The 24818-nt window shown below is 51.6% G+C and overlaps 1 protein-coding gene and 1 long non-coding RNA gene across 6 annotated transcripts in view; one reads left to right on the top strand and one right to left on the bottom strand.

Moving 5' to 3' along the window:
- Positions 1–9629, top strand: part of Map2k5 (mitogen-activated protein kinase kinase 5) — a 213233-nt gene extending 203604 nt beyond the window's left edge. For all 5 annotated transcript variants that reach the window (XM_076925729.1, XM_076925728.1, XM_076925727.1 and 2 more), the window contains one exon: positions 9177–9629. In XM_076925729.1, coding sequence (XP_076781844.1) covers positions 9177–9299 — 123 coding nt within the window. In that variant the 3' untranslated portion in view covers positions 9300–9629. The remainder of the gene's footprint in view (positions 1–9176) is intronic.
- Positions 4009–24814, bottom strand: LOC143439393 (uncharacterized). The gene is made up of 3 exons (XR_013107655.1): positions 24475–24814; positions 23880–23999; positions 4009–6932 (listed from the first exon to the last, which is right to left on the bottom strand). It is a non-coding gene; the product is annotated as an uncharacterized LOC143439393 (long non-coding RNA).
- Positions 24815–24818: the final 4 nt, after the last annotated feature.

The raw sequence follows: 24818 nt of genomic DNA, 5'->3' as shown, positions 1-24818 counted from the left end.
GTATCTTTGACTATGTCGTAAGTACAGACAGGCTGAGCTACATGGAACGCTGTCTAAAATAAGAGGGAGAATGAATGTGACACAGAAAAAGTTCCAGGGCTCTGGAGCCCTGGCTTAGCTCCAGCCAGCACACCCCCACTCCAGCACCTTACAGGGATCTCCGCTGAATCCAGGTCTCAGGAAAGGGAGACGCCATGCTTATTCTAAGTCAACCATGTGCCTCCCTTAACAGTGAGGCAGGCACACTGAAAGTGACTTGTAACCAAGCCAAGTGTGAGCCCTTCGTCACTCATCCTGGGCATGACCAGCCTCGGAACACATAGGTCACCCACCCACAGCCACAGAAAGTCCATTCCAGGCCTCTGTGTATTTAAGTTCCTTCAGTGTCACCTTACAAGGCGCAGCAAATCAATAACAGAATAGCTAAGTATCACAAATGTCTGCATTGTGATTTAGAAAATACTGCTCGGGGCTAACAGTGGATTCTGTGGGTGGTTTTTATTTGCTGCTGGGCCATAAAATGATCTTAACTTTCAACCAGTTTGCTTCTCCGGCTGCTCCTGCTGCTCCTGCTGCTCCTGCTGCTCCTGCTGCTCCTGCTGCTCCTTCCTCCTCTTCCTCACCCTCCTCTTCTTCCTCCTCTTTTGTGGGGGAAGGGAGTACAAGTGTACAGTTGGAATGGAAAATGTAACTGATCATTTTCTTTTCTTTCTTTATGACAGGATATTGTTATGTAGCCCTGGATAGCTTGGAACTTACCATGTAGACCAGGTTGGCCTCAAACTCACAGAGATCCAACTGTCTCTGCCTCCCCAGTGCTGTGATTAAAGACACCCACCACCACCACACCCAGAAACTCATTGTTTTTAATCCTTTGTTTTACATGCAAGGTCTGATGGCTTAGGCCTTTCTTGTTCTCTATTAAAGGTTTAGCTTTGTTGCTGTTAGTTATGTTCATTGGGGGCACATAAACCTGAGTCCAGGGCCCAGGAAAGCCAGAGGAATTGGCTGTCCCTGGAGCTGGAGGTCCAGGCATCTGTGAGCCGTCATGTCGTGCTCTTAACCGCTGAGCTGACTCCTCAGCCTCTGTTACTCCTGTTGTAATAGTCTAAAGGACACGGGGACACACACACACACACACACACAGAGAGAGAGAGAGAGAGAGAGAGAGAGAGAGAGAGAGAGAGAGAGAGAGAGAGCGCCAGCCAGCCAGCCAGCCCAGTGCAAGGCCCCAAAAGCTCTGTGGGCCATAGTGACAGACCGTAAAAGGACAGTCAAATGTTGTCTGCTTTTGTTTCGGTCTTTGTGACCTGTTTACAGTTTGCTTCTTCTGTCAAGAAACTAGAAAGGCTGTTAGCAAGGTGGGGTTTAAGCAGATAGCAGCCCTGTTTAACTGTACACTTCTAGAAATAAGACAAGACCGTGGCTTTGGAAAGTTGAGAGTGGTTCTGGGGCTGAGAAGCCATGATGACCAGCTCTGGGAAATGTGTCCATCAGTGCTGCCTCCCAGAATGGATGTAAAGAAGGCGTGTGGAGGCTTCACCCGTCGCCTCCATCCTCAGCTTACAGGCACATCCTTGCCTCACAGTCACACGCTTGGAATCTCTCTCTCCATGTGTCTGTCTGTCTGTCTCTCCCTCCCTCTCTCCCCTTTCATCTTTGCTTTCTCCCACGTTTATATATGACAGTAGACAAAGGGGTACTGAGACAGGGACTGGCTGTGCAGCCCTGGCTGCCGCTCTCCAATGCAGAGGTCAGCACCCCAGCTCGTGGTCTTTTGTGCATGGCGTGCCGCTCCTTTGCTGTGTGCTGGCTCTGTGCTTCCGCCTCCTTGTCCAGCCCTGACATTCATGTCCCCGTCCTTGCTAGTGCTGTGGAAGGGCAGGTGTTTTCTCACTGTGCCCATGCCCACCTTTCTGTCTTCTCACCTCATTCCTTCACTGTCTTGCCACCATCACTGTTGTGTTTCCCACGATTTCCTGTTTACTCTTTCATAATCTGCCGGGCTCCTCGGTATTGTTTTAGCTATATCACACAAACATACGCATGGAGTTCTTTCACGGTCAGTCAGCTCTTGGGGATGCCATAACGATAGGGTTGTAACCCTGGACCTCAAACATGCTGGGAAATGCCAGACCACTTGGCTTCACCTCCAGCTATTCATCGTGTCTGTGTTCATGAGTGCACACTGAACATTGTGTGCTTGGGGTAGGCCTTCCTTTGTTTGGTATGGTTTGGTTTGGTTTGGTTTGGTTTGGTTTGGTTTGGTTTGGTATGGTATGGTTTTGGTTTGGTTTGGTATGGTTTTGGTTTGGTTTGGCTTGGCATGGTATGGTTTGGTTTGGGTTGGGTTGGGTTGGGTTGGTTGGTTTGGTTTGTTTGGTTTGGTTTGATTTGGTTTGGTTGGTTTGGTTTGTTTGGTTTGGTTTGATTTGGTTTGGTTGGTTTGGTTTGGTTTGGATTGGATTGATTTGGTTTGGTTTGGTTTGGTGGTGCTGGAGGACCTTGCACATTCTAGGCAAATGCTCTCCCACTGATCCCAGCTCACACTATTCAATTTCAAGTACATATTCTGAAAAATCAAAAATACCCCAAAGTTCAGAAGTTTTTGAGCCCAGGCGTGATGATGCCAGGTGGGAAACTCTGCCTGAAGTCATGTGACAGGTCACACATACAAAACATAGGCATGGCTGCCATGCTTGCCTAGGGGATGAGCTGCCCATTGGCTTAGAAGTTACATTCAAGCCAGACGGTGGGGTGCACACATTTGTTCCCAGCACTTGGGAGGCAGAGGCAGGCGGATTTCTGAGTTCCAGGCCAGCCTGGTCTACAGAGTTGAGTTCCAGGACAGCCTGGGCTACACAGAGAAACTCTGTCTCAAAAAAAACAAGAAGGAAAAAAAAAAGATACATTCTAAATCTAATATCTTAACCGATCACCTACATTTTTAGCTTAACTTGATAAAGCTTGAAGAGTCACTAAGCACAGCACAGTACTCAGTGTTTGTCTCTTACTTGTATTCATTTGTGGATGTGGATGTGGGTGTGTGTCTGGGTTCCAGTGTGTGCAGGTGTGTGTGAGTGGAGGTCAGAGAACAACCACAGATGTCATCCTCAGCAGAGAACCTCTCACTGACCTGAAGTTCCAGGGACCTACCTGCTTGTCTCTGTCCCTTACATAAGGCCCCGCTCTGCCAGGGATTCTTCTATTGTTTCTGGGGTCACACTTCATCCTCACAACTTGTAAGGCAAGAAGTGTCACTAGTGAGATATCTTTGGCCTTCTTAACTGGAATTTTAGGTAGGTAATTTCAGCTGTGTTACAAGAAGTAGAGGGCCAGGCAGTGGTGGTGCACGCCTTTAATCCCAGCACTTGGGAGGCAGAGGCAGGTGGATTTCTGAGTTCGAGGCCAGCCTGGTCTACAGAGTGGGTTCCAGGACAGCCAGGGCTACACAGAGAAACCCTGTCTCGAAAAACCAAAAAAAAAAAAAAAAAAAAAAAGAAGAAGAAGAGGTGGAGGGAGGGAGGGAAAGAGGGAGAGAGAGGAGAGAGTGGGGAGGACCCAGAAGAACATTTCTCACTCATAAAAGAAAGCAGAGGTAGGTGTCGGTGGGTGGGTGAGGGGTGGGTGGCAGTGGGAAGTAGGTGGATATGGGTGGCCGCATGTATGATGCCTCTTCTTCATTAAGACCAGTGTTTGCCAGGCAAACACTCTACCAATGAGCTATAGCTCCAGCCCTCTTTTTTTTTTTTTTTTTAATTTTGAGGCAGAACTTCACTAAGTTAACCAGGCTGACCATAAACTCACTCTGTAACGCAGGCAGGCTTTGAACTTGTGATCCCCCTGCCTCAGTCTCCCAAATAGCTTACAGACCTGGCTCTAACATAGGCAGCTCACAACCACCTGTAACTCCACCTCCACTGGGGCAGATGCCCTCTCCTGGCCTCCACAGGCACTGCACACATGATGTATACATACCCACACACAGACATACGCATATGCACATAATTAAATTAACTTTAAACTGTTTAAAGTTTTATTTCAAGACCTAGCCACTGACGGTGTGCACCAAGTGTTTACATAAAGTGCCTGTGGTGAACACAGAGTACAGATGTGCTACACAGAGCTTTAGAGACGCGTCCAGACAGTCCCCACCCCCACTGTGTCAGCTGGCCGGCCATGTGTCTAGGCTCTGGTGCTGTGCTCCCAGAGTTGTATACTCAGGTACAGTCAGAGGAGGACACCACAGCCCTGTGTGTTCCCAGATTGACAGTGCACCACACAGCCCACTCACATGTCTGAAGTCAGTAGCAGGTACAACAGACTGAACAGGTTCACCGGCTTTGCCCCTAAGACCTGCAGAAAAGCATCATAACACAAGGTGTTCATTGTGGTCCTGTGAATTGAATGTAGCTGAGCACATGTTGTTTTTATTAGTTGAGTTTTTAAAATGCAGATTAAAATATCCCTTAACAGAACTTAATGGACTGCCTCACTTCCTGAGGCTCACAGGCCAGAGTCCATGTAGATCCTCACAGCCCTGAGGGGAGGTGGGATCCCTCGGGAAGATGCCTATAACCCCCACAGACCTCACAGCTCCCGCCCTTTGCAGGCGCCTGCCTGGGCGCTGGGCGGCCCCACCCAGCAGGCTTCTGGGGTGGGGCCTTCTTGAATTCTGCTAATGTGGGGTAAGGATAAGAGGCCTAGGCCAGCCTCGCCTGTGAACACAGGAGCTTAGTTGTCCTCTTCCACCTAGTGGCTGGTGGGACAGGGTTCACCCTGTGGGAGAGGCCTGGATTCACCCCAACCTGAACATAGGCTTCGGGGTGTGGCCAGCCAGCTTTGTTGGGGTACTTTGTGACAAGGACACCTGTAGCAGCGTGTGCCACAGGAAGGGCAACAAGAAGGTGCTCTGGAAAGGACAGAGCGGACAGGCTCCATAGAGAGAGTGCTGGGGGCCGCGCTGCTGTTGGCCAGCTTCTGCCCTGGCCTCCAGCTCTGGGCCCAGTTACTCCAGATGCAGAGAGGCTGATATCTGCAGGCAGATGACATCTGTCCCTCCTGCTTTAAAGCCAGCCTTTCCTGCTGGCAGGTGCCATGCCTTCCACCCCATCCCAGACCATAGAGGAAGTTGTATGATCCCAGAGTTGGGCGCTGGAGACAGTGGAAAGAAAGGTTCGGCTCTGTGGCCTTGGACAGGTGCCTCCATCTGTGTGTCTTGCATCCTCATCTATAAGATGGGAATGACGTCTGTACACAGAGGAGCTGCTGAGGAAGTAACCATTGGGTACCAGTGAGGAGGATGCGAGTGGGCCTTTACCCACACTGAGTCAGTGTGCCTATGCATGTACAATCCTCTTTAAACAAAATGGACAGAACTGACCGTACCCACCTCAGGGAGCAGCAGCAGACAGGCAGGCAGCATGGAGAAAGAGTGTCCTGCTCTTAAACCACCCTTACTCGCTCGCTTGCTCGCTCTCCTTGCCCTGGTCCAGAGTTTCTGAACCTTGGTATAAGAGAGTTCAAGTTGGCTGTGCACAGACGCAGAACAGCCAGTGTCTGTACACAGTGAGGGCTTGGTGGGCAGGGATGGACATACAAGTTGCACACACACACGTATTGCTTTCCATGCCTCAAACACTGCATGGAGTCCTGTCATGAGTCAGACATCATACCAGGCCCTGCAGCCCAGGCACAAGTTCAATTCAAATATGTAATGTTCCTTAGCAACTGTACACAGAAAAAAAGGTGGGCACCCCAAAGGGCAAATTCTTATATGACAAGAAACTCAGAGCCCAACTAATGGCAGACAGGGAGGTTGTCGCTGAGCACTGGCCTGGGAGACCAGCTGCTGGGTCTCAGGTAGAGTTTCCCATCATGGTAGGCTGGCTTGGAGCCCCGGTGCTTTTAAAGAAGGCTCAGCAGGACCTGCCGTCTCTCCTGCAGGAAAGCATCTTATAGCAGTAGATGTGTGAGCAAGAAGCAGAGTCTGACGAGTGCTGGGACATCAAAGACCAGGAGCAGGCTGGGGTGGGAATGCAGGGGATGACATAGCTTCCTCCTGACATAGCAGTTGTCACCAATACCTTCCTCCTCCTCTTCCTACTCTTCTTCTTCCTCCTGCCCCTCCTCCCTCTCTTCCTCATCTTCCTCTTTGGAGGGTGTCTAGAAGACGATGCTGGTTCTCTGGTTGTTAGCTCATCTTGCTCACTCCACCGGCCCACTTTGGACGCAGCCTACGCCTTCTAGCCCAATCTTTTGCCTTCACTACATCTTTATCTTCTGTGGCGAGTGTGTGTTGTGGAAGACTGAAGCCCCTGCCGGTTCGGTTGTTGATTCTGCCCTGTGAGAGAAGAGGAAATGAGAGTTCTCACTGCCTGATGAGGAAGCCAGCAAGAAGCTGCCCGGCTTCTGCCAAGCTCTGCAGACAGGGGCTGCTGGCATGTTCTGTCCATGTCTCCTGCAGTTCACCCCCTTATCTGCTGAAAGCAGGCAGCAGAGAATGGGGACAAAAACCTCTTGTCAGAGTCTCTTTCTTGTGTGGCGATCTAAGTTCCAAGCAGTGGTACACAGAGATGGAGTCAGCCCCCAGGCAAGGCCAGGAAAGGGCAGGTGCCTCCTCAGACTCAGGAGGCCAGCAACCTGGTGATCCTTCTACTTCCCAGCTATCCCAGGGCACCAGGCAGTGCTGCCCACTGCGCAGCCATCAGCCCTTCCTGGACTGAGGAAGGATGCCTCCACTCCCCTCCTCAGTTCCACTCTGCCTGTTCTCAGACAGATGATAACCGTGATGGAGCATATGGCCCCAAAGTCACCCAGCATTCTGTGAAAGTGACACTGTGTTACTCTGGGCTTTGGGGGAGGGGCCCATCCTCCTGAGCACAGCTTATGTCTTTGTTCTTCAGAAGGGCACAAGGTCACCTCTCCCAAGTCTGGAAAAAAACATGTGCAGGAATTCATGAAGAGGATTTTCTATCTAGGCAGCCATGTGAAAGCAGAGGCTGGGCAAGTACAAGCAGGAGAACATATGGAAGCCAAAATGGAGAGCCTGTGCCTCAACTCCCACCCAGGCCTGTGCCACCCAGAGGCCCCCCGCAGCCTGGCTTCGCTAGCCCTTTGTTGGGGTCCTGCACTCATGTCTGGGACCCCCACAGATTGCCATGAGGAGCAGGAGGTACCCAGCTGGCTTTAGGCATAGCCCTGGGCCCGCAACTGGGCACAAGCTCCAGAAAAAGGTTTGGTTTTTTTTTTTTTTTTTTTGGTTTTTCGAGACAGGGTTTCTCTGTGTAGCCCTGGCTGTCCTGGAACTCACTCTGTAGACCAGGATGGCCTCGAACTCAGAAATCCGCCTGCCTCTGCCTCCCAAGTGCTGGGATTAAAGGCGTGTGCCACCACCGCCCGGCCAGAAAAAGTTTTCTTACCATGATCAGCCAGGCTGGGGAACCTGGGTAGTGGTCCTCCCTTCCCACAGCCCAGGCTCCACCTGGTCCTCACAGAGCCTGGTAAGTGCTGGGGTCAGGACCCAGTAGATCCACATCCCTCTTAGCCATGGGACATGTGATGAGGTTATTGCTGGGTACTGGGACGTTTAGAACACATTCCAAAGCCACAAATCACAGCCATACTGGGAAAGTAGCTCAAAGCCCTGGGAGCCAGCTGCTAGAGGCTGAGAAAGGCTCAGAAAAACAGGAGTGGGGGACAGGAAAGAAGGTGGACAGAGAGGAAGAGAAGCAGGAGCTGGGGTGGACGTCAGGGGTCCTCTGCTCCCCACCCCCTCGCTCAGTTTCTGTGACTCCCCAGAGCCTGATTTTCATAGAGGCTCCGAAGTTTCTGCTGAAAGTCTTTGGTCAAGGATGCTACTTGGTGAATGGAATCATGCTTCCAGTCTCGCTCTCTGCCATGGCGCTGACAGCCCAGGGCTTGTCCTTGATTGCTTCCGGCCTTCCCTGGAAGCCCCCAGACACCCTGAGATTGGGAGTGTTGATCTTAGTGCTTCAGAACAGAGGGTAGCTGCTGGATAGATATAACCTGGCCTGGCTGTGGGCTTAAGTAGGTTAGAACTGGAGATGATCACGTGGAAACAAAACTGGCCCCTCTCAAGTCCAGCCCTCAGCCCTCAGCCCTCAGCCCTCCTCTTGACAGCTGCCTCCTCCTCCTGGAGCCCTTGTCTGTGTGTCCTTCATTTTCAGACTGTGACTCACTTACAGGGGAGCAGGAGACAACGGAGGGAACCAACAGGGATTGACACCTCTGACAAGATGATCCTTTGCTCTCTGGGCAGCAACTGAGCCTGAAACCTGGCCACACAGGGGCCAGTCCTTAGCCCAGTAGCTGCAGCTTGAAACTGAGCTGAGAGCCTCAGCTACCTAGGCTGGGAAATGGGGCTGAGCCTGCCTTTCTTTTAGAGCAAGTTTATTTGTATGTAGAGTGTGTGTGTGTGTGTGTGTGTGTGTGTGTGTGTGTGTGTGTGTGTGTAGATCAGAGGACAACTTTCCAGAGTCAGTTCTCTACTAACAGCACGTGTGTGCAGATATCAAACGCAGGCCCTCCAGCACTGTCACCTGCTGAAGCATCCAAGACCCAGCCTGCCTTCTTACTGTACAGAGTTACTGAGAAGAAGGAATCAGGTCCAGGCTAGAACACATCTTGGAATACAAACTGAGCTGCCTAGCTGTTGTTTTGTCTGTCTGTCTGTTGTTGTTGGGGTTTTGTTTGTTTGTTTGTTTGTTTGTTTTGTTGGGTTGTATCTGTTTGTTGGTTTGGTTTGGTTTTTGTTTTTATAAAGCAGGGTTTCTCTTGTGTGTATCCCTGGCTGCCCTGTCTGTCCTTGAACTCACAGAGATCTGATTGCCTCTGCCTCGCAGATTAAAGACATTCTCCACTACCACCCGGCATCTGTCTGTCTGTCTGCCTGTCTGTGTCTGTCTGTCTGTTCATAACAGATCTTAAGTAGCTTAGGCTAGCTATGTATGATCTTGAGTTTCTGATCCCCCTACCTCTGCCTCTTAGGTTCTGGGATGACAGCCATACTCCAGCATACCTGGCTTATATGGTGCTGGGGGTCAAATCCCAGGGCTCTGCATAGTCTAGGGAGCTGCTCTTCCAACTGAGCTCCACCCTGGGCACCAGACCCCTGGCCTGAGGACCGCTGTCACACCGACTGCTTTTCCCCACAGGGTCACCCATTCATCGTGCAGTTCAATGACGGAAACTCCACTGCGGTGTCCATGTGGGTGTGCCGAGCACTAGAAGAGAGGCGGAGCCAGCAGGCCCCCCATGAGACCTCAGCAGGACATTGACTACCCAGGACCAGTCCTCAGGACACAACAAGCCGTGACCCCTCTGTCTGCTGCCTGATTGGAAAGAGCTGTACTGGGCCCAAATCTTCCTGCTCTCACCTCCTACCCTACCTGGGAGCCCTCAAGAGGGCCGGCCTCTGCTGAACCCCTCAGTCCTGGCAGGGGAAGGGGGCACTGACTATGGCAGGTGGAGATGGTGCAGGGTGGGGGTGATGAGGTTATAAACATATGGACCCTCCTCCGGCCCCGCCCCCTCACCTTTCCCTACTGTTCATTGTAAAGGGTCAGGCCCTATCAGCACTGATGGAATAAAAGTATTATTGCTTTGGATTGTGTTTGTTTCAACAAGTCTGTGGTGCATGTCCCCACTAAGCAGGGACTCCGGCAAGATCCTGTCATCTCCTGTAGCACAGTGCTAAGGCCCATGCCACAGCTCAGGTGTCCTGAGAAACCAGGGCTCAGAGGCACCCATACCAAACTCCAGAGCAAGGTGTACTGAGGCCAGGTCCAGACCCCAAACCTTAGGACATGGTATAGTCCTCTCCTGAAATGGAGCTGGCTACAGGCCCAGCATCAAAACAACACTAACCTTGGCTGTGGCCTCGGTTGACCAAGGAGGAAGCTGACTACAAGAATAACATTCAGAAGCCTACAAAACCCTCCCCCACACACCAGCCACAAGCCACTCTCACTGCCTGTGACTCTGCCCACCACTCCTCTCTTGACTTGGGCCACTCATGACCACCTGAGGTAATTCTGCAGCCACCTGGAGGAAGTGTGGCCCTCCCTCTTTTGCCGAGGATGGAGGGAGCACTAAGAGTCCAGTTTCTGCCTGGTGGAAAAGACACCTCAGCATGCCAGCCTCCACCACCAACCAGGCCGTGTCCACACTGTGTCATTTCAGTGACAGTCCTTCCCAGTGCCCAAGGAAGGCTGCTGGGGGACCTTGGCTCATCTCTCTCCTCCCTCCTCCTTTCCTTTCCCCTCCATGTCTCAGGGCTTTTCCTCTACTTTGGTAGTACTGGGAATGGAGACCAGGCCCATTCACATACTCCGAGAATCTCCTACCCAGGCACTACAGCAGTGTCCCTGCAGGCTCCCAATCCTGCCTCCACTGAAGGCAGCCCTGCACATACAGCTAGGGAGTTTCGTTAGAATGCCAGGCAGAGCTGATCCTGGTGTTCAGAGCTTCCCAAGCCACACAGAACAAGCCAAAGGGCAGGAGGTGCCTATGGAATTCAAAAGACAGAGGCGGGAGGATCAGGAATTCAAGGTCATCCTTTTAAAAATCAGCCTGGGCTACTTGAAGCTTTATCTGGGGGGGGCGGGGGAGGGGGGGAGCCAATAAAACAGCAGGAGGGGACTGGATGGAAAGGTGCCTCAGTGAGTAAGTAGCACTTGCCTCCTAAGCATGAAGGCCAGAATATAAAAGAAAGGCAGGTTGTGACAGCCCATACTCCCAGGCCTCAGGAGACAAGGTCCCCTGAGCAAGCTAGACTTGCCTAATTGGTGGACTCCAGGATCAAGAGATCCTGCCTTGGAGAGGATAAAGAGAAGTCTTACCAGAAAAGACACCTAACGCCAACCTCTCACCTCTAAATGCATGTGCACACACATGCATGTACACCTACATACATATTTGCCCACATACATGTGAACAAGCATACGTGTATGCCCACCACAGGTCATCCACAAGCACAAGGGAGGATGGGAGGAGGGACAAGCCACAGATCCACCAATAGGCTGCTGCCTATCCAGAGACTACATCTCCCAGAAGCCCCTGGTTGAATGGGAGCCATGTGATTAGGTCTCCTCCTCAACAATGGCCAAGAAACTTCAGCTCAAGATCCTACCCATCTCTATCCTCCTGATAAAGGAGGTGGGAAGTTGAAGAATGGTGGAAGCATCCTGAACCTCAAATTCACCATATGGGGGTGCACCTGTGACGAGCTGTCAGACGAACTGGGACTGGAAATCCACTTGGGCTCTCCTGTAGCCCAGTGGATCATAGCAGTATGATGCCAACTCCTGCTGGCCTCTGTTGGCATACCTAACACCCTCTCTCTCTCACCATTGTCTACATGACCCATTCCACCTTGCAGAACTTCACTCAAAATGGCTTCTGAGAAGACCCTACCACCCACACCACTGAAACAAGCAGCCTCCCGCTCTTGTTCCCAGGATGATGCAGGAAGAGATCCTGCCTTGGTAAATAAAGTGAAGAGGAATCAAGGATGACACAGCCGTCAACATCTGTCCTCCACGTGCACGTGCTCCAAGGACCCAGGTTCCCTTAGCCTGTTCCAGCTCCCTCTGTCTCATTTGTGACTGTGACAAACCCCCACCTTCCATTAGAATGGAAGCATCTCCAGCTGGGGGCTCCCCCCCCCCCGATTTTCACAAACAAGAAAAAGCGTGGCTGAGGAGGCTCATGTAAACATTTGTTGGCCAAACAGCCACCATGGTGAAACCATCATTCAGGACTGGTGCTCTGTCCAGTGCCCCATGGAAGGGACCTCTGTATGAGGCTGCATTGTCCTTCCAGGGAGAGGCTGTATGGTTTTGTGACAGTGTGCCGGCCTGTGGCAGTCTATCTCCTCAAGGTCCCCCAGGGCCTGATGCAGTCAGAGAATGTGTGAGACCCAAGCCATAAAGACCATGCATCCTAGACCAGTGCTCGGAGCAAGACCTGTGAGCAGTTCGTGAGGTAGGCTTTCCAGACGAAGGGGGCTTTGTAACAAGGGCACCCTGATCCTGACCACCCCAAAACCAGAACTAGCTACCAACCAGACTTAAGGCACACCCTTGTTCTTTGAAGATACATCAGCAGCTGTTTGTCCCCCCAGTCCCAGTTCAGCAGAGGTGGAGGGGGTGTTATTGGTAACCAAAGATGACTTTGAACTTCTGACACACCTGCCTCCACACTGGGAATCCATCCAGACTGTTGAGAATTACAAGGATGGAGCACCACACCCATTTTTCTATAGTGCTGGGAATCAAACCCAGGGCCTTGGGCATACCAGGCATGTAAACACTCTTGAAAAATAAGCAGTCCTCCAACTCAGAAGGAGGGGGGAAGAGAGTTGTCTCCTAAACCAAGTTGTTTGCTTACTTACTGTCAACTTGCTTAATTGCCTCCACAACCCCTGAGATAGATGCTGTTATTCTGCCCATTTCACAGATGGAGAAGCAGAATCATGGAGGCAGAAAGCCTTGCCCAAGGTCACCCAACAAGTAGAAAATCACTGTTTGACACTGAGAGCCCTTCTCCTAGCCTGAGTTCCAAACCAAGCTCCAGCACATGCACCCCTTACTCCAGCACAAAGGCCCTCAAACTCTGAAATGCAAAAACAGTGTGCTCTTAGGAGTGGAGCCTTGGATCTACCCTTTGGCCACCACACTAAGAATGCTGTACAGAGTGCCTTCCATGGCGCTGTGAAGTTGTTTTGGTAAGAGCCTCTGAGCCAGACCTGGAGACCAGCTGGAGATAGCCACCCTGGACCTCAGTGTCCTCATGCTGTGACGTGACTGGGCTTTTGAGTCTTGGCAGTCCTCTCAGGCCTCCTGGACAACTTCTTGTGGCCTGAACCATGGTCCCCTGAGAGCATCTCCAGCCCAGAATAGCAAGCACCTACCTACACACACCCATCCACATGTACACATGCCTGCACATCCATACATATGTACACATACCTGCACACACCCATCCACATGGACACATACCTGCACATCCATACATATGTACACATACCTGCACACGCCCATCCACATGGACACATGCCTGCACACACCCATCCACATGGACACATGCCTGCACACACCCATCCACATGGACACATACCTGCACATCCATACATATGTACACATGCCTGCACACACCCATCCACATGTAAAGATAACCTGTATACACCCATACCCCTTCACACACACATACCTGCACATCCATACATATGTGCACATACCTGCATGCACCCATACCCACACACACACACACACACATACCTGCACATCCATACATATGTGCACATACCTGCATGCACCCATACCCACACACACACATACCTGCACATCCATACATATATGCACATACCTACATGTATCCATCTACATGCACACACACCCGCATGCACCATCCACACACATGCATGCAGTTCATGGTTTTATGGAGCCCAAAGTCCAGGACCCTCTGCTTCAGTGCAGCCCCTATCGTACCAGTTGAAGTAAGGCTGTGGAGAGGGACAACATAGACCCTGTCACAAGATCCCAGCCAGGGAACAGGAGCACTGTGACCTCACAGAAGCTTACACAGTCCTGATTTCATTCTTGGAGTCAAGTGAACCCCTGAGACGTGTCCTGGACCAAGTTCACATTGAGGGGATCGGAGGTTTTCATTTCATGCAGCTAGAAAATTCCATCCAAAGGTGGGGAGGGGAAACCTGCCAGAGGGTGACAGGAGCCAGGGTCAGGGCTAGGTCCTGTGGCAAAAGATGAAAGCTATGATGGTAGGGAAGGCATCCTGAGAGGAAGGAGGCTGCACAGAGACCTGGCAGGTAGAAACAGCCACCATCTTAGGATGCAGGCTCTAAGTCTGGTCCTTGTGGGTGGGGCCTGGCTACTAAAGTGTGGGTTAGGGACAAGGCCAGTGGGCCTCCATGGCAACACTGGGTTGCAGTGACACTGGCTTTATGAGCCTCTGCCTTGACAGATATTATAACTTTGCTACACTAGAGAAGCTTGCAAACTAGCGGGCTGGCAGGAAAAGGTGGGGACAGGCAGGGGATGAGGCCATTTGAGGAGGCCAAGTGAGGTCCCACAGATAACCTGGGCTACCACAAACCAGAGGGCATTGATAGCACTGATAACGTGGGGCAGGGAAACCAGCAGAGCCGAGCCTCGTAATGACAAATTTTCTGCTGAACAACCACAAATATTCCCTGTGACTTTGGACACAGTCTGGAAAAGACTTTGTTTCCTCCCTTGGCGGGATCATTTGTCTTGTTTTGAAGCCCCGAGATTGCAAGCGGGAACTTACAGACTAAAGTTTGTCTTAATTGCTGCAGTGTCACCACCTCTCTGGCAGATAACAGCACAATGAGCGAGTCGATGGGGCTGAGCCCTCCAGGTCCTTCTTCTAAAGTGAGACAAATGTCCCTGCTTTGAGCCCAACAGTCCATTGGCAGCTCTGTCATTTATTTATCTTCCTAACAGCTTGCATTAACTTTCAGGGGATAAAAAGTCTCTCCTACCCGCAGACTTAGTTAAAGGCAGCCAGGCTCCCCATGCTGCCGGACCCTCCTAGGAATCCATTCTTTCTCTCTGTTCCCTGACTTTGGGGGATTTGGGGGACAGGGAGAGCAATGGCTCACACATGGAAAAGAGAGGCGGGTGGCAGGTGAGAACGTTCTGAGAAAGGGGTTAGGAAGATGCTCAGAGCAGAGGAGCAGATGCTAGAGCATGAGGACCTGAGCCAGGATCCCGGCACCCATACAAAAGCCCAGTGTGGCTGTCACCCAGCACTGCAGAGATAAGGACAGACACACGATCCTTACAACTTGCTGGTCTGCAAATCCGGCAGGCTAGAAAATGGCAAATCCTGGGTTCAATGAGAAACCTACCTCCAGGGAATAAGGACATCCAATGACCTCTGGTCTCTACATACACACAGAACAACATGTCGCCTGCATAGACATATGTACACCAAGCATCACCAACACACAAAGTTCTGAGAAAGGACAGGTCCCATCGGTCTTGCAGAGTGGGCGGAGCAATGACAAACTACCTTCACCTGGTCTGATTTGGTCCTGGCTCCCCTGAAAGGGCCTGGCACAGGATACCTCCACCTCCTTGTTTGTACCACAAGACTGATGCTATATTCCCTGACTGTGGCAAGCCTTTGCTGCCTTGAGTTCCCTCAGCTTGCGACAACTTCCCTGCCTTCCTCTTCCAATCCCTGCTGTGGTGCAGTTCCTCTGGAGAGGCCTCAGCCACTGGCTTGGACTATCCCCCCTGTAGGTAGAGGAGCCCTGCCCTCTTCTCCCCGCTAACCATGATGTTCTGTGCTTAGCACACTCTGGGAAGAGTCACAAGCTGGAGAAACTGAGGTTAGATGCGGATGGACACCATAGCCAGGGTGGGTGACCACTCCTGCCCCTCCCCTGCGGCCTTCCCAAAGGCACTGGGAACACTGGTGTGGCAGTTCTGCTCCCTGGCTGCTAGTCTGTAGGTCTCAACAGTAACAAGCTGAACAGGTAGCATTTTATAATAAAATTATTTGATTTTTTTTAAACAAAAATAGTTTGAGGAAGGGTCCCGTGTAGGCCGGTGACCTCGGATTTCCTGGAGCTGAACTTGAACGCCTGGAGCTACTGCCTCTACCTCCTGGAATTCTAGGTGTCAGCCACCACACCCAGCTTCAAGCATGTGTAGTACTGGGCAGGGAACCCAGGTCTTCAGTCCTCCTAGGTGAGCATTCTACCAGCTGAGCTGTGCGCTGCCCCCTTTACGGGTTTATAGGGCAGAGGACTGGCAGGTTCAATTTGGGTTTTCCTTGTTGGGAGTGATGGAGCCCAGCTCTGAAGGGAATGGACTTGAGCCCTACAGCCTTGGTTTCCATCTTGCTTTTCCATTGATTCCCTGTGTGGTCCTAGACAGAGTGCCTAACCTCTCTGGGTCTCAGTTTCCCTGTTGGTAACATGAAGTCATGATAATCTTTGGAGGTTGGTGATGTCATTGTCAAACCATCCCTGTCACACACTATGACATGTGTAAACAGAATTCTAGAGAGCTAATTTCCACACCTTCCCCCTGCCAGGTGACCCTGGGCACACACACAGACACACAACTCATCCATAGGACAGCCCCCCCCCCCAATATTTCTTTTCTTCCTTAGGAGAGGGGAAGCTGCCCCAGATCAGGCTTCCCCAGCAGATGCTCAGGAGCTGAGGTTATCTGGGCTTCGCTTTACTCTTCCCCTCCCACCGAGAACCTGCTCTCCTCCCCTGTGCTGTCTGCAGCATGGGCCTCTGTCTGTCTGCAGCATGGGCCTCTGTCTGTCTGCAGCGTGGGCCTCTGTTGCCATCCTACATTCATGTGACTAAGGAGGACAAAAGCAGAGGCCCGAAGAGAGGGGACACTGTAAGATGTGGCAACACCACTGATGACCTTTATTCTAGCCAAGGGGACTGAGCACCTCAGTCACCTCATATCTGAAGCCCATGCCCAGCTAGGGCTGCCCAGTTGCTCACCAGAAATCCCAGCAAGCCTGGTCTGTCTTCTCTTAGGAAGGGAAAGTCTTTTTTTTTTTTTTTTTTTTTTTTTTTCCAGACCAAAAAAGCCAGCAGGGTACCATGACAACCGAGAGAATAATCGTCTATCCACATGTAGAAAAATGAATCTGGACCCCCCCCCCCCGCACACACACACACATCACACACAAGAGCTAAACCTGGAAAACGGAGCTGAGCCTGGAAACCTCTTATCAGAAAGGAGGTGAGTGGCTGGGTGTGGTGGTGCTCACCTGTGATCCCAGCACTGAGAGGCTGAGGCAGGGAGATCTTTGTGAGTTTGAGGCCAGCCTGACTTACAAAGAGAGTTCCAGAACAGTCAGGGCTATGTAGAGAGACTCTGGCTCAAAAAAATAAGAGAGAGAGAGAGAGAGAGAGAGAGAGAGAGAGAGAGAGAGAGAGAGAGAAAGAGAGAGAGAGAGGAGGAGTAAATGCTGTGGCAAGGTCTTTTCTAAGATTTATTTTATTTTTAAGTGTGTGTGTGTGTGTGTGTGTGTGTGTGTGTGTGTGTGTTTCTGTTTGTAGGTATGTACGTGTGAGTGCAGGTGCCCTCAAAGGCCAGAGCAGGTTTTGGATCCCCAGTGAGCTGGAGTTACAAATGGTTGTGAGTCGCCATGTGAGTTCTGGGATCTGAACTCAGATCCTCTGCAAGAACCATAAGATGCCTTCGCTGCTGAGCCATCTCTCCAGCCCGTAAAGCCTCCTTATATATGATGTTGAAAGTAAAAATAAAAATAATAAATATGGCCGGGCGGTGGTGGCACACGCCTTTAATCCCAGCACTCGGGAGGCAGAGGCAGGCGGATTTCTGAGTTCGAGGCTAGCCTGGTCTACAGAGTGAGTTCCAGGACAGCCAGGACTACACAGAGAAACCCTGTCTCGAAAAACCAAATAAATAAATAAATATCAGCAAAATGTAAAATGCTCGTATTTCAAGGGATGTCAGTAGAGAAAGCCTGGTGGGTCTCTAGTACCAAAAGGGAAAAGTCAGAAAAGGAACAAAGAGTGTAGGAAAGCCAACTCTTATAGTGAGAAGTGACTGCCACAACTGACAGAGGACCTGTGCTCATCACACTGAAACAGCCAGGGAAGGTGACAGAGCTCAGCAGGTAACAGTGCCTGCTGTCTAACCTGACGACTCAGGTTCAATTCTCCAGAACCCAGAAGGTGGAAGAGAGATGTAACCCCAAGAAGTTGTCCTCTGACCAACACAGCACAGTATAATACTCTCTCTCTCTCTCTCTCTCTCTCTCTCTCTCTCTCTCACACACACACACAGAGAGAGAGAGAGAGAGAGAGAGAGAGAGACATACAAACACAGACACAAGCACACACACAGACACAAACACACACAAAGACAGACAGACAGACAGACAGACACAGACACAGACACACACACACACACACACACACACACACACACCCTCTAAATAAATAGATGCAAAAAGGCCTGCAATGTCATCAAGAAGGCAGAAGCGCCTCCATGGAGAGATGGCTCTGCTCTTCTGCTCTGCCTAGCAATGCCTCGGTCAGGAGCACTCACGTGATGATTTCGGCAGATCTCCCCAGGTCATTTCTATAGGACGCTGAGGTGTCCAGCTTTGCTGTGTCCAGTTGGATGCTGCTTTGCTATGTATCAGCTAGCTACTGTTTGTCCTTTTGCTTACTGCATACTTAATAAACTCGCCAATTCAAAACCAAAAGTAAGGCTATCATAGATCATTCTCCTGACTGAACAGACCCTGTCTAAAAATAGAGAGACCTTTTTTTAAAAGTTTCTTAAAAGACAAACCATAGAGTTACAAGACCCAGCAATTCCACACCTGGATATATGCTCAAGAGAAATAAAACATGAGCTACACACAAACTCACACACTAGTGCCCATAAAAAAACAAACAAACAAAAAATCCAATAGCTACTAAAGTAAACAAAATGTGGTATCCATGCAGTGGAATATTGTTTGATAATAAAAAGAAATGGAAAACCAATGAGTTATCTCAGCGAGTAAGCGTGCTTGCCAGCAGATCTCATGGTCTGACTTCAGTTCTGACTCTCATGATGGAAAGAGAAAACCATCTGACAAATTGTCCTCAGACTTCCATATGTGGACCTAGACAGACAGACAGACAGACAGACAGACAGACGGATGGACGGACGGACGGATGGATGGATGGATGGATGGATGGATAGATGGATAGATTGATAGATAGATGGATAGATAGATTGATTGATTGATAGATAGACAGATGGATAGATAGATTGATAGATAGATTGATAGATAAATAGATGTTGGATGGATGGATGGAGATAAATAGATAGATAGATAGATAGATAGATAGATAGATAGATAGATAGATAGACAGACAGAGTAAAACAAGAATATAAAGGAATGGAATTCTGATATATATTATACTGTGGATAAGTTTGAAACCACCATGTTAAGCAAAAGCTAGTCATGGAAGGGCCCCATACTGTCTGATTCCATCTACATGAAATGCAATATAAATAAATAGATGCAAAAAGGCCTGCAATGTCATCAATATGTAGACACATCTACAGACAAGAAGAAGACCGGAGATTGTCCAGGACTGAAGAGTGACAGCCAAAGGTATGAGACTTCTCATTGGGGTGATGGAAATATCCTAACATGAATGGTGGTGACGGTTGCACAGCCCTGTGAATATGTGGGACCTTGGTGAACTGTCGGTGTTCGATCAGACACATGGATCCATCAGACATGGATCGTTCGATCAGACATGGATGGGAATATTGACTTTGCTTCCCTGAGGTCAGTGAGCCCATGCCAAGCCAAGCCAATGGTCAGGCCTTCCTCCAACACGTGTGGCATCTGATGGTCTGCCCAGCATCCCAAAACCTGGGCACAGAGTCCCTTGATGTCTTCCAGAGAGGGAGACTGGACTCCAGTATTCAGGCAGCCCTCCCAAAGTGAGCCTCAGGGAAGGGAGGACTCAGATGTGCCAACAAACCACTTTGAGCTATGCTTCTATGGGGTGGGGGCTAGGAAAGGACAATGAAATGTAGGCGGTACTTCCTAAATTTTGCATCTAGGCACCTCCCTGCAGGCCCCATGCCTGGCTGTGTGTCACACACCCAAGGATTTACCTAGTTCTTGTGACACTTATGACACCCCTGCAAGGCTCCGTATCGGTACTCTACAGATACAGAGTTGAACAGTGCCTCGCACCATAGCCAAGGCGGTTTATGGAGGGAAGCATGAACCGGGGGCTTGCTTACAGTTTCAGAGGATGGGCCCATGACCACCATGAAAGCTGACATCTGAATCACAAGCAGGAGACGGAAAGAGAGGGAGACTGGCCTGGTGTGGACTTTTTGAAACCTGAAGGCCCACCTTCAGTGACACACCTCTTCCAAGTCCATGCCTCCTAATCCTTCCCAGACAGTTCTAACAATTGGGATTCGGACATTCTACTATGAGCCTATGGGGGCTGTTCTCATTCAAATCACCACAGACAGCAGTAGACCAGGCCTCTTGGTTTTGAAGGAATGGCTTAGAATTTACTAGGTCATCCAGATTTCCCCTCTTGCCTCAACCTCCCAGGTGCTGGGATTGAAGGTATCAGCTACCACTCTCAGCCCAGATTAGGTCTTGCTGGCTCCAAAGTCTGTTCTTCCAGCAGCTTCCTCTGGAGAATTAAATGGAGCTGCCCCCAGGGAAGTATAACCTCTGCAACCACCAGAAGTTCTGCAAGCCATGCTCCAGAGACCTTGTCTGAGTCCCTGTGGAAGATGGGAATCCCAAGACTCCTAAACAGAACCTGGGAGGACAGAACTGCAGTGCCACATTGGCCATTATACCTAAGCCCTCACCATCAAATATTGTTCATTCCTTCATTCAACAAACATGTTGAGTACCTACTATGTTCCAGGCCCTGTTCCATAAGACCTGGTTATAAGGGAATGATGCACTCCCTGTGTGAGAGACAGAAAACACAGATAAGTGACCAAGAAACATTACCCTACTTGTGAACCAAAGATGAAAATAGAACAGCTAGCAGCAGCAGTCAGGTTTCAGGGAGAACCTGCCAGTGAGAAGCACGATGAAAGACAATCCTGGGGAGGGAGAAGCTGAAGCTGCCTGCTTTCTGGGCAGGAGCCTCTGGACCCTACTAACTTTTCCTGGTGTGTTTCCTTATGTGGAGTGAACAAGTACAAAGAGTCTCCCAGCTCGGACTGTCAGAGGATAGATAATTGGAGGAGGCCGGATGGGAACTCTCCCAGGTCGCCAGCTGGACTATGGGCTGGAACCCAACCCAGAGTCCTGAGAAAAGGGAGAGCCCCTTGGGGAAAGCTCAGGCCAGCAGGCTGCTCCCCCCAGTTCTTCCCAAACACCAAGCCTCACAGCTTGCTGTCTGCTGGGGCAAAGGAGGCTGCAGCGTGTAAGTTGCATCTCTAAGTGCAAAGGGAACCTCAGAACCCCAAACCTCCTGGTGCTGCCCCTACCTCCCCAAGCTTAAGCACACTACTACTTGTAAGCTGACGACCTTCCCCACCCCCACCCCCACCCCCCCTAGCTCAGAGCTCCACAGGAAAGCTACTCACAGAAGGTTGTCCTGAGGAGGTGAGGACCTGGAGCCTGAGAAGAGATGATCTCAATGACACCAAGAATGAGGTGGGCCACTGACCACCTCTGTGGCTTCCTCCTCTGCCCAGATTCTTCTCTCTGGTAGGGGCCCAGTAGGCCCCGCCCAGCTGCCTTCCCTCTCAGGGCCAAGACTGTTGAAGCTAGTCTGGACTCTATCTGGCCATTGGACTAATATCCAGATATTAAGTAAACAATAAATTAGCAAAACTACAAGAAAATTCTACAGCCCTTTGCATTTGGCAATCATTGAGTGTTAATTAGAAATTCATTACAATTAAAACCCTGCCTAAACAGGGCCTGCGCGCCTTAATTACATCTGATTTTTAATTCAGAATACGTGTTTACACAGAAAGCGCTACGTACCCCATGATTATCCCCAATCCTCTTTATACTGTACTAATTATGTAAATTAAACCTAATTAACTGACGAAAACTGCCGTTAATTCAACTGGTAAAAGATATGTGCTTGAGAAGGAGGCGTCAGCCCAGCCCGGCCCAAGCCAGAATCCGAATGGGCGCTAGAGGCCCGGGCCGTGTGGACCCGACGCTGGGAAATAGGGGGCAGCGCAGGACTGACTTGGGGCTGCAGAGAAACCAACCAGGAGCGTATTAAAAAGACAAAACCCTAATAATGAGGACTGGAGAGAGAGAGAGAGAGAGAGAGAGAGAGAGAGAGAGAGAGAGAGAGAGAGAGAAAACAAGGACACACCAGCTTCTACCCCCTACTCTCTGGGCAGGGCTGCAGGACCCAGAGCCACCACTGAGAAAAAGGGGTGTCATATACCACATCTGAACCTGGGTTCCAGTCGCAGCTCTGCCCACCCATCGGCCTGCTGAACTTGAAGGAGACAGACCTGGTCTCATTAGGCATCTTTCCTCTACACCCAGGTTGAAGCTACACCTTCCTTCCGGTCCCCTCATCCAGCCAGACCCTCTCTGCAGAGAGCCAGACATGATCTATCTAGCTCAGCCTGTGCATCTTCCTGACTGAGGGAACCTGGGTCTGTGGGCTTTCAGTGCCTAACTCTTTCCTTCCTGAGAAATGGGGGAATATGGGCTCGAATTGTGGCTGCAGTAACAACAGGCTAGCAGATCCTAAAACGTGGCTCCTGTGGAACTCAGCCCGAATTCGGAGACCTAGACAAGTGTCACCCAGACACCGGCCCCAGGCAGCCTCTCCAAGGGCCTTCCATAGAGTTTAGCTGCAACTGCCAGGACCAAGACTGGGACCAGGCTGGGAGCTGTCCCTAGCTTGGTGCTGAACAGGGAGCAGAGGCGACATTGGCTGTCCGCTGGTGCAGTGGGGGAGAGGGGGGGAAAGACGGAGGGGGAGGGGATAATAGGGTGTAGGACCTTTTGTATGAGAGGTCCCCAGGGACTCTGCCTCCAGGCTGCCAGGACTGACTAGAGGCCGGTCCTGGAGGCGTTATTAGTCCTGGAAGTACAATAGAGGCAAAACAGGGAGGCCCCTTCAAGAGGGGAGACTTTTCCTCCTCTCCCGACTCCCACCACCCTGGGGGCACCGGGCTACTCGATCGTTGTCACCACCACACCGAATTCTGAGGTTGCTTTTTTAAAAAAAAATCATTAGGAATCTAGGAATAATTACCGAGTGGGATTGTAATTATTGGGTGGGGGAGCCTGGGCCGAGGGAGGGGAGATGAGGTGGCGGTGGTGGTGGGGGGGGGAAGTGTCGTGCTGGGATAGCCTCTTGTACTGGGATGGAAAACGGGCTGTTTTCCTCAAAAAAGAAGTCGAGAGGATCAGAGTGCAGGTTGGAGTGGGACAGGGGTAGCAACCTGGGAGAGATGCGGGAATGAAAGAGCCGGAAAAGGGCCTGAGGAGGCTCCAGGCTGAAGAGAGTGAGAGACGAGGCGGGAGAGAGCGAGAGACAGAGGTAGACTGAGAGGGGAGAGGCAAGACACCCCCTTCTAGAAAAAAAGGAGCCTTAAAACTTGCTTGGGCGTGGTTTCCAGGGCTTCAGGGAACAGGTTGGGAACCTGCCTAAACCTGGTACCTCCTTTCTCCGAGGGAAAGGCCCGATCCTTCTAATTCCAGGGTCCTTCCGTGGGGTCTTCTCAAACCATAGAGGAAAGAACAGGAAAGGAGTGGGGGGCCTGGGGGTGGGGTAGGGTGTAGGAGGAGAAGAGGAAGTTAACCCACAGGAGCTGAAACACAGGAGGAAAGAGGGCCCATAACCCAGAGCCTGAAGGAAAACAAGAGGGCGGGGGACGGGGGCGACCCCGAGCCGCTACCCGCGGAAGATTTATGGAGCCACTCTAGTTCCAAGGACAGGCTGCACTCGCCTCTGCTGCCGTCGCCAGTAGCCGCTGTGGCCGCTGCGCCCCCTGCCCGGGCGGCCCACCGCGCCCCAGGCTATCCCTGCCATTATTAACTTCTGTTTGATTAGGGTAATTGTTCAAACTTGGTTTGGACAGTATGATTAATTACAGTTTAATTAACGTGTCCATTAAGGACACTTAATGCCACGGGGGCAGGAAGAGGAGGTGGAAATGTTCAAGGGGGCGCCCGAAAACAGGCGAGGGGTGTGCTACTAGAAACTCAGGGATTAAGGTGAAAAGAGACCTGACGGAGGAAAGAAATGGGGGGTGGGGGGAGGAGAGGGAGAGAGCGGAGAGAGAGGGAACATGCTTTCAACTTAGAGAGAGTACCAAGGGGTGGTGTCCATGACGTCCAAAATAACTGGACCCCTCGCCACTACAGAACAACGACGTCGACCAAGTAGTTGACCCCACGCATCCTCCAATTATGACTTGGCGTCTGCCTTAGACCTGTTAGAGATGACAAGAGATACGGGGGTTGGGGCACAAACCCAGGTCCCCAGGAGTCCCTTGCCCAGTGAAGAAAGCAGGAGGGTGCAATAACGCACTCCAGCCTGCACCCACAGTCAGGGGCGGTGGGGAGCTGCGCCTGCCCCTTCCCGGTTGCGCTCCCCAGCGCTCAGTACTCCATCCGTCTTGAAGGCCAGTCTGGGTCTCCAGGGCAAACTCTTAGTTCCACTGTCCCTGCAGCGGGAGCGCGGTGTGACCCTCCCTACTCCCCTTTCTTTTGAGTAACCCTCAACTCCATCACTCGGCCCGGCTCCGGGGGCCCTCGGTGGCAATGGCTAGCTTTGGACCCTCGGCGCTTGGTTCTCCGGGGTGGGGGGACTTTCTGGTCGCCCCCATCCCTTCGGCCCACACAGCCTCCCTGGCTCGCCCCGGGCCGCAGGTGCGAGCCGCGGGCCGCAGGTGGGCGGCCGCTTACCTGGGGCGCACAGGCCCTGGGGCTGCGGAGAGGCGGCGGGCGCGGCGCGTGGCCCTCGGGCGGGCGCACTGGGGAGGGCGCGAGGGACAGCGAGGGGTGGTGGGTGTGGCGCCCCGGCTTGCAGCTGTCAGGCGCTCCCGCCCAGCGCTGGCCTTGCCACTCCCGCCTGTGACCCGGGCCGTGCCCGCCGCTGCGCCATGAGCTCTAGGCTTCCGCATCTCCTTCAGGCCAGTCCCCGGCCTTGGGGGCTTCGGTTCCGGGCACCCGGCTCCGTTCCGGGGACCCTGGCGCCCCGCGCCTGTTGAGAGCGGGAGGGGCCGCGGGTGGCAGCGCGGGGAGCGGGG

The sequence above is a fragment of the Arvicanthis niloticus genome, chromosome 26, assembly GCF_011762505.2.
Source record: "Arvicanthis niloticus isolate mArvNil1 chromosome 26, mArvNil1.pat.X, whole genome shotgun sequence".
Lineage (NCBI taxonomy): Eukaryota > Metazoa > Chordata > Mammalia > Rodentia > Muridae > Arvicanthis > Arvicanthis niloticus.
The sequence above is the reverse complement of the archived record's forward strand: the minus strand, read 5'-3'. Positions and strand labels throughout refer to the sequence as shown.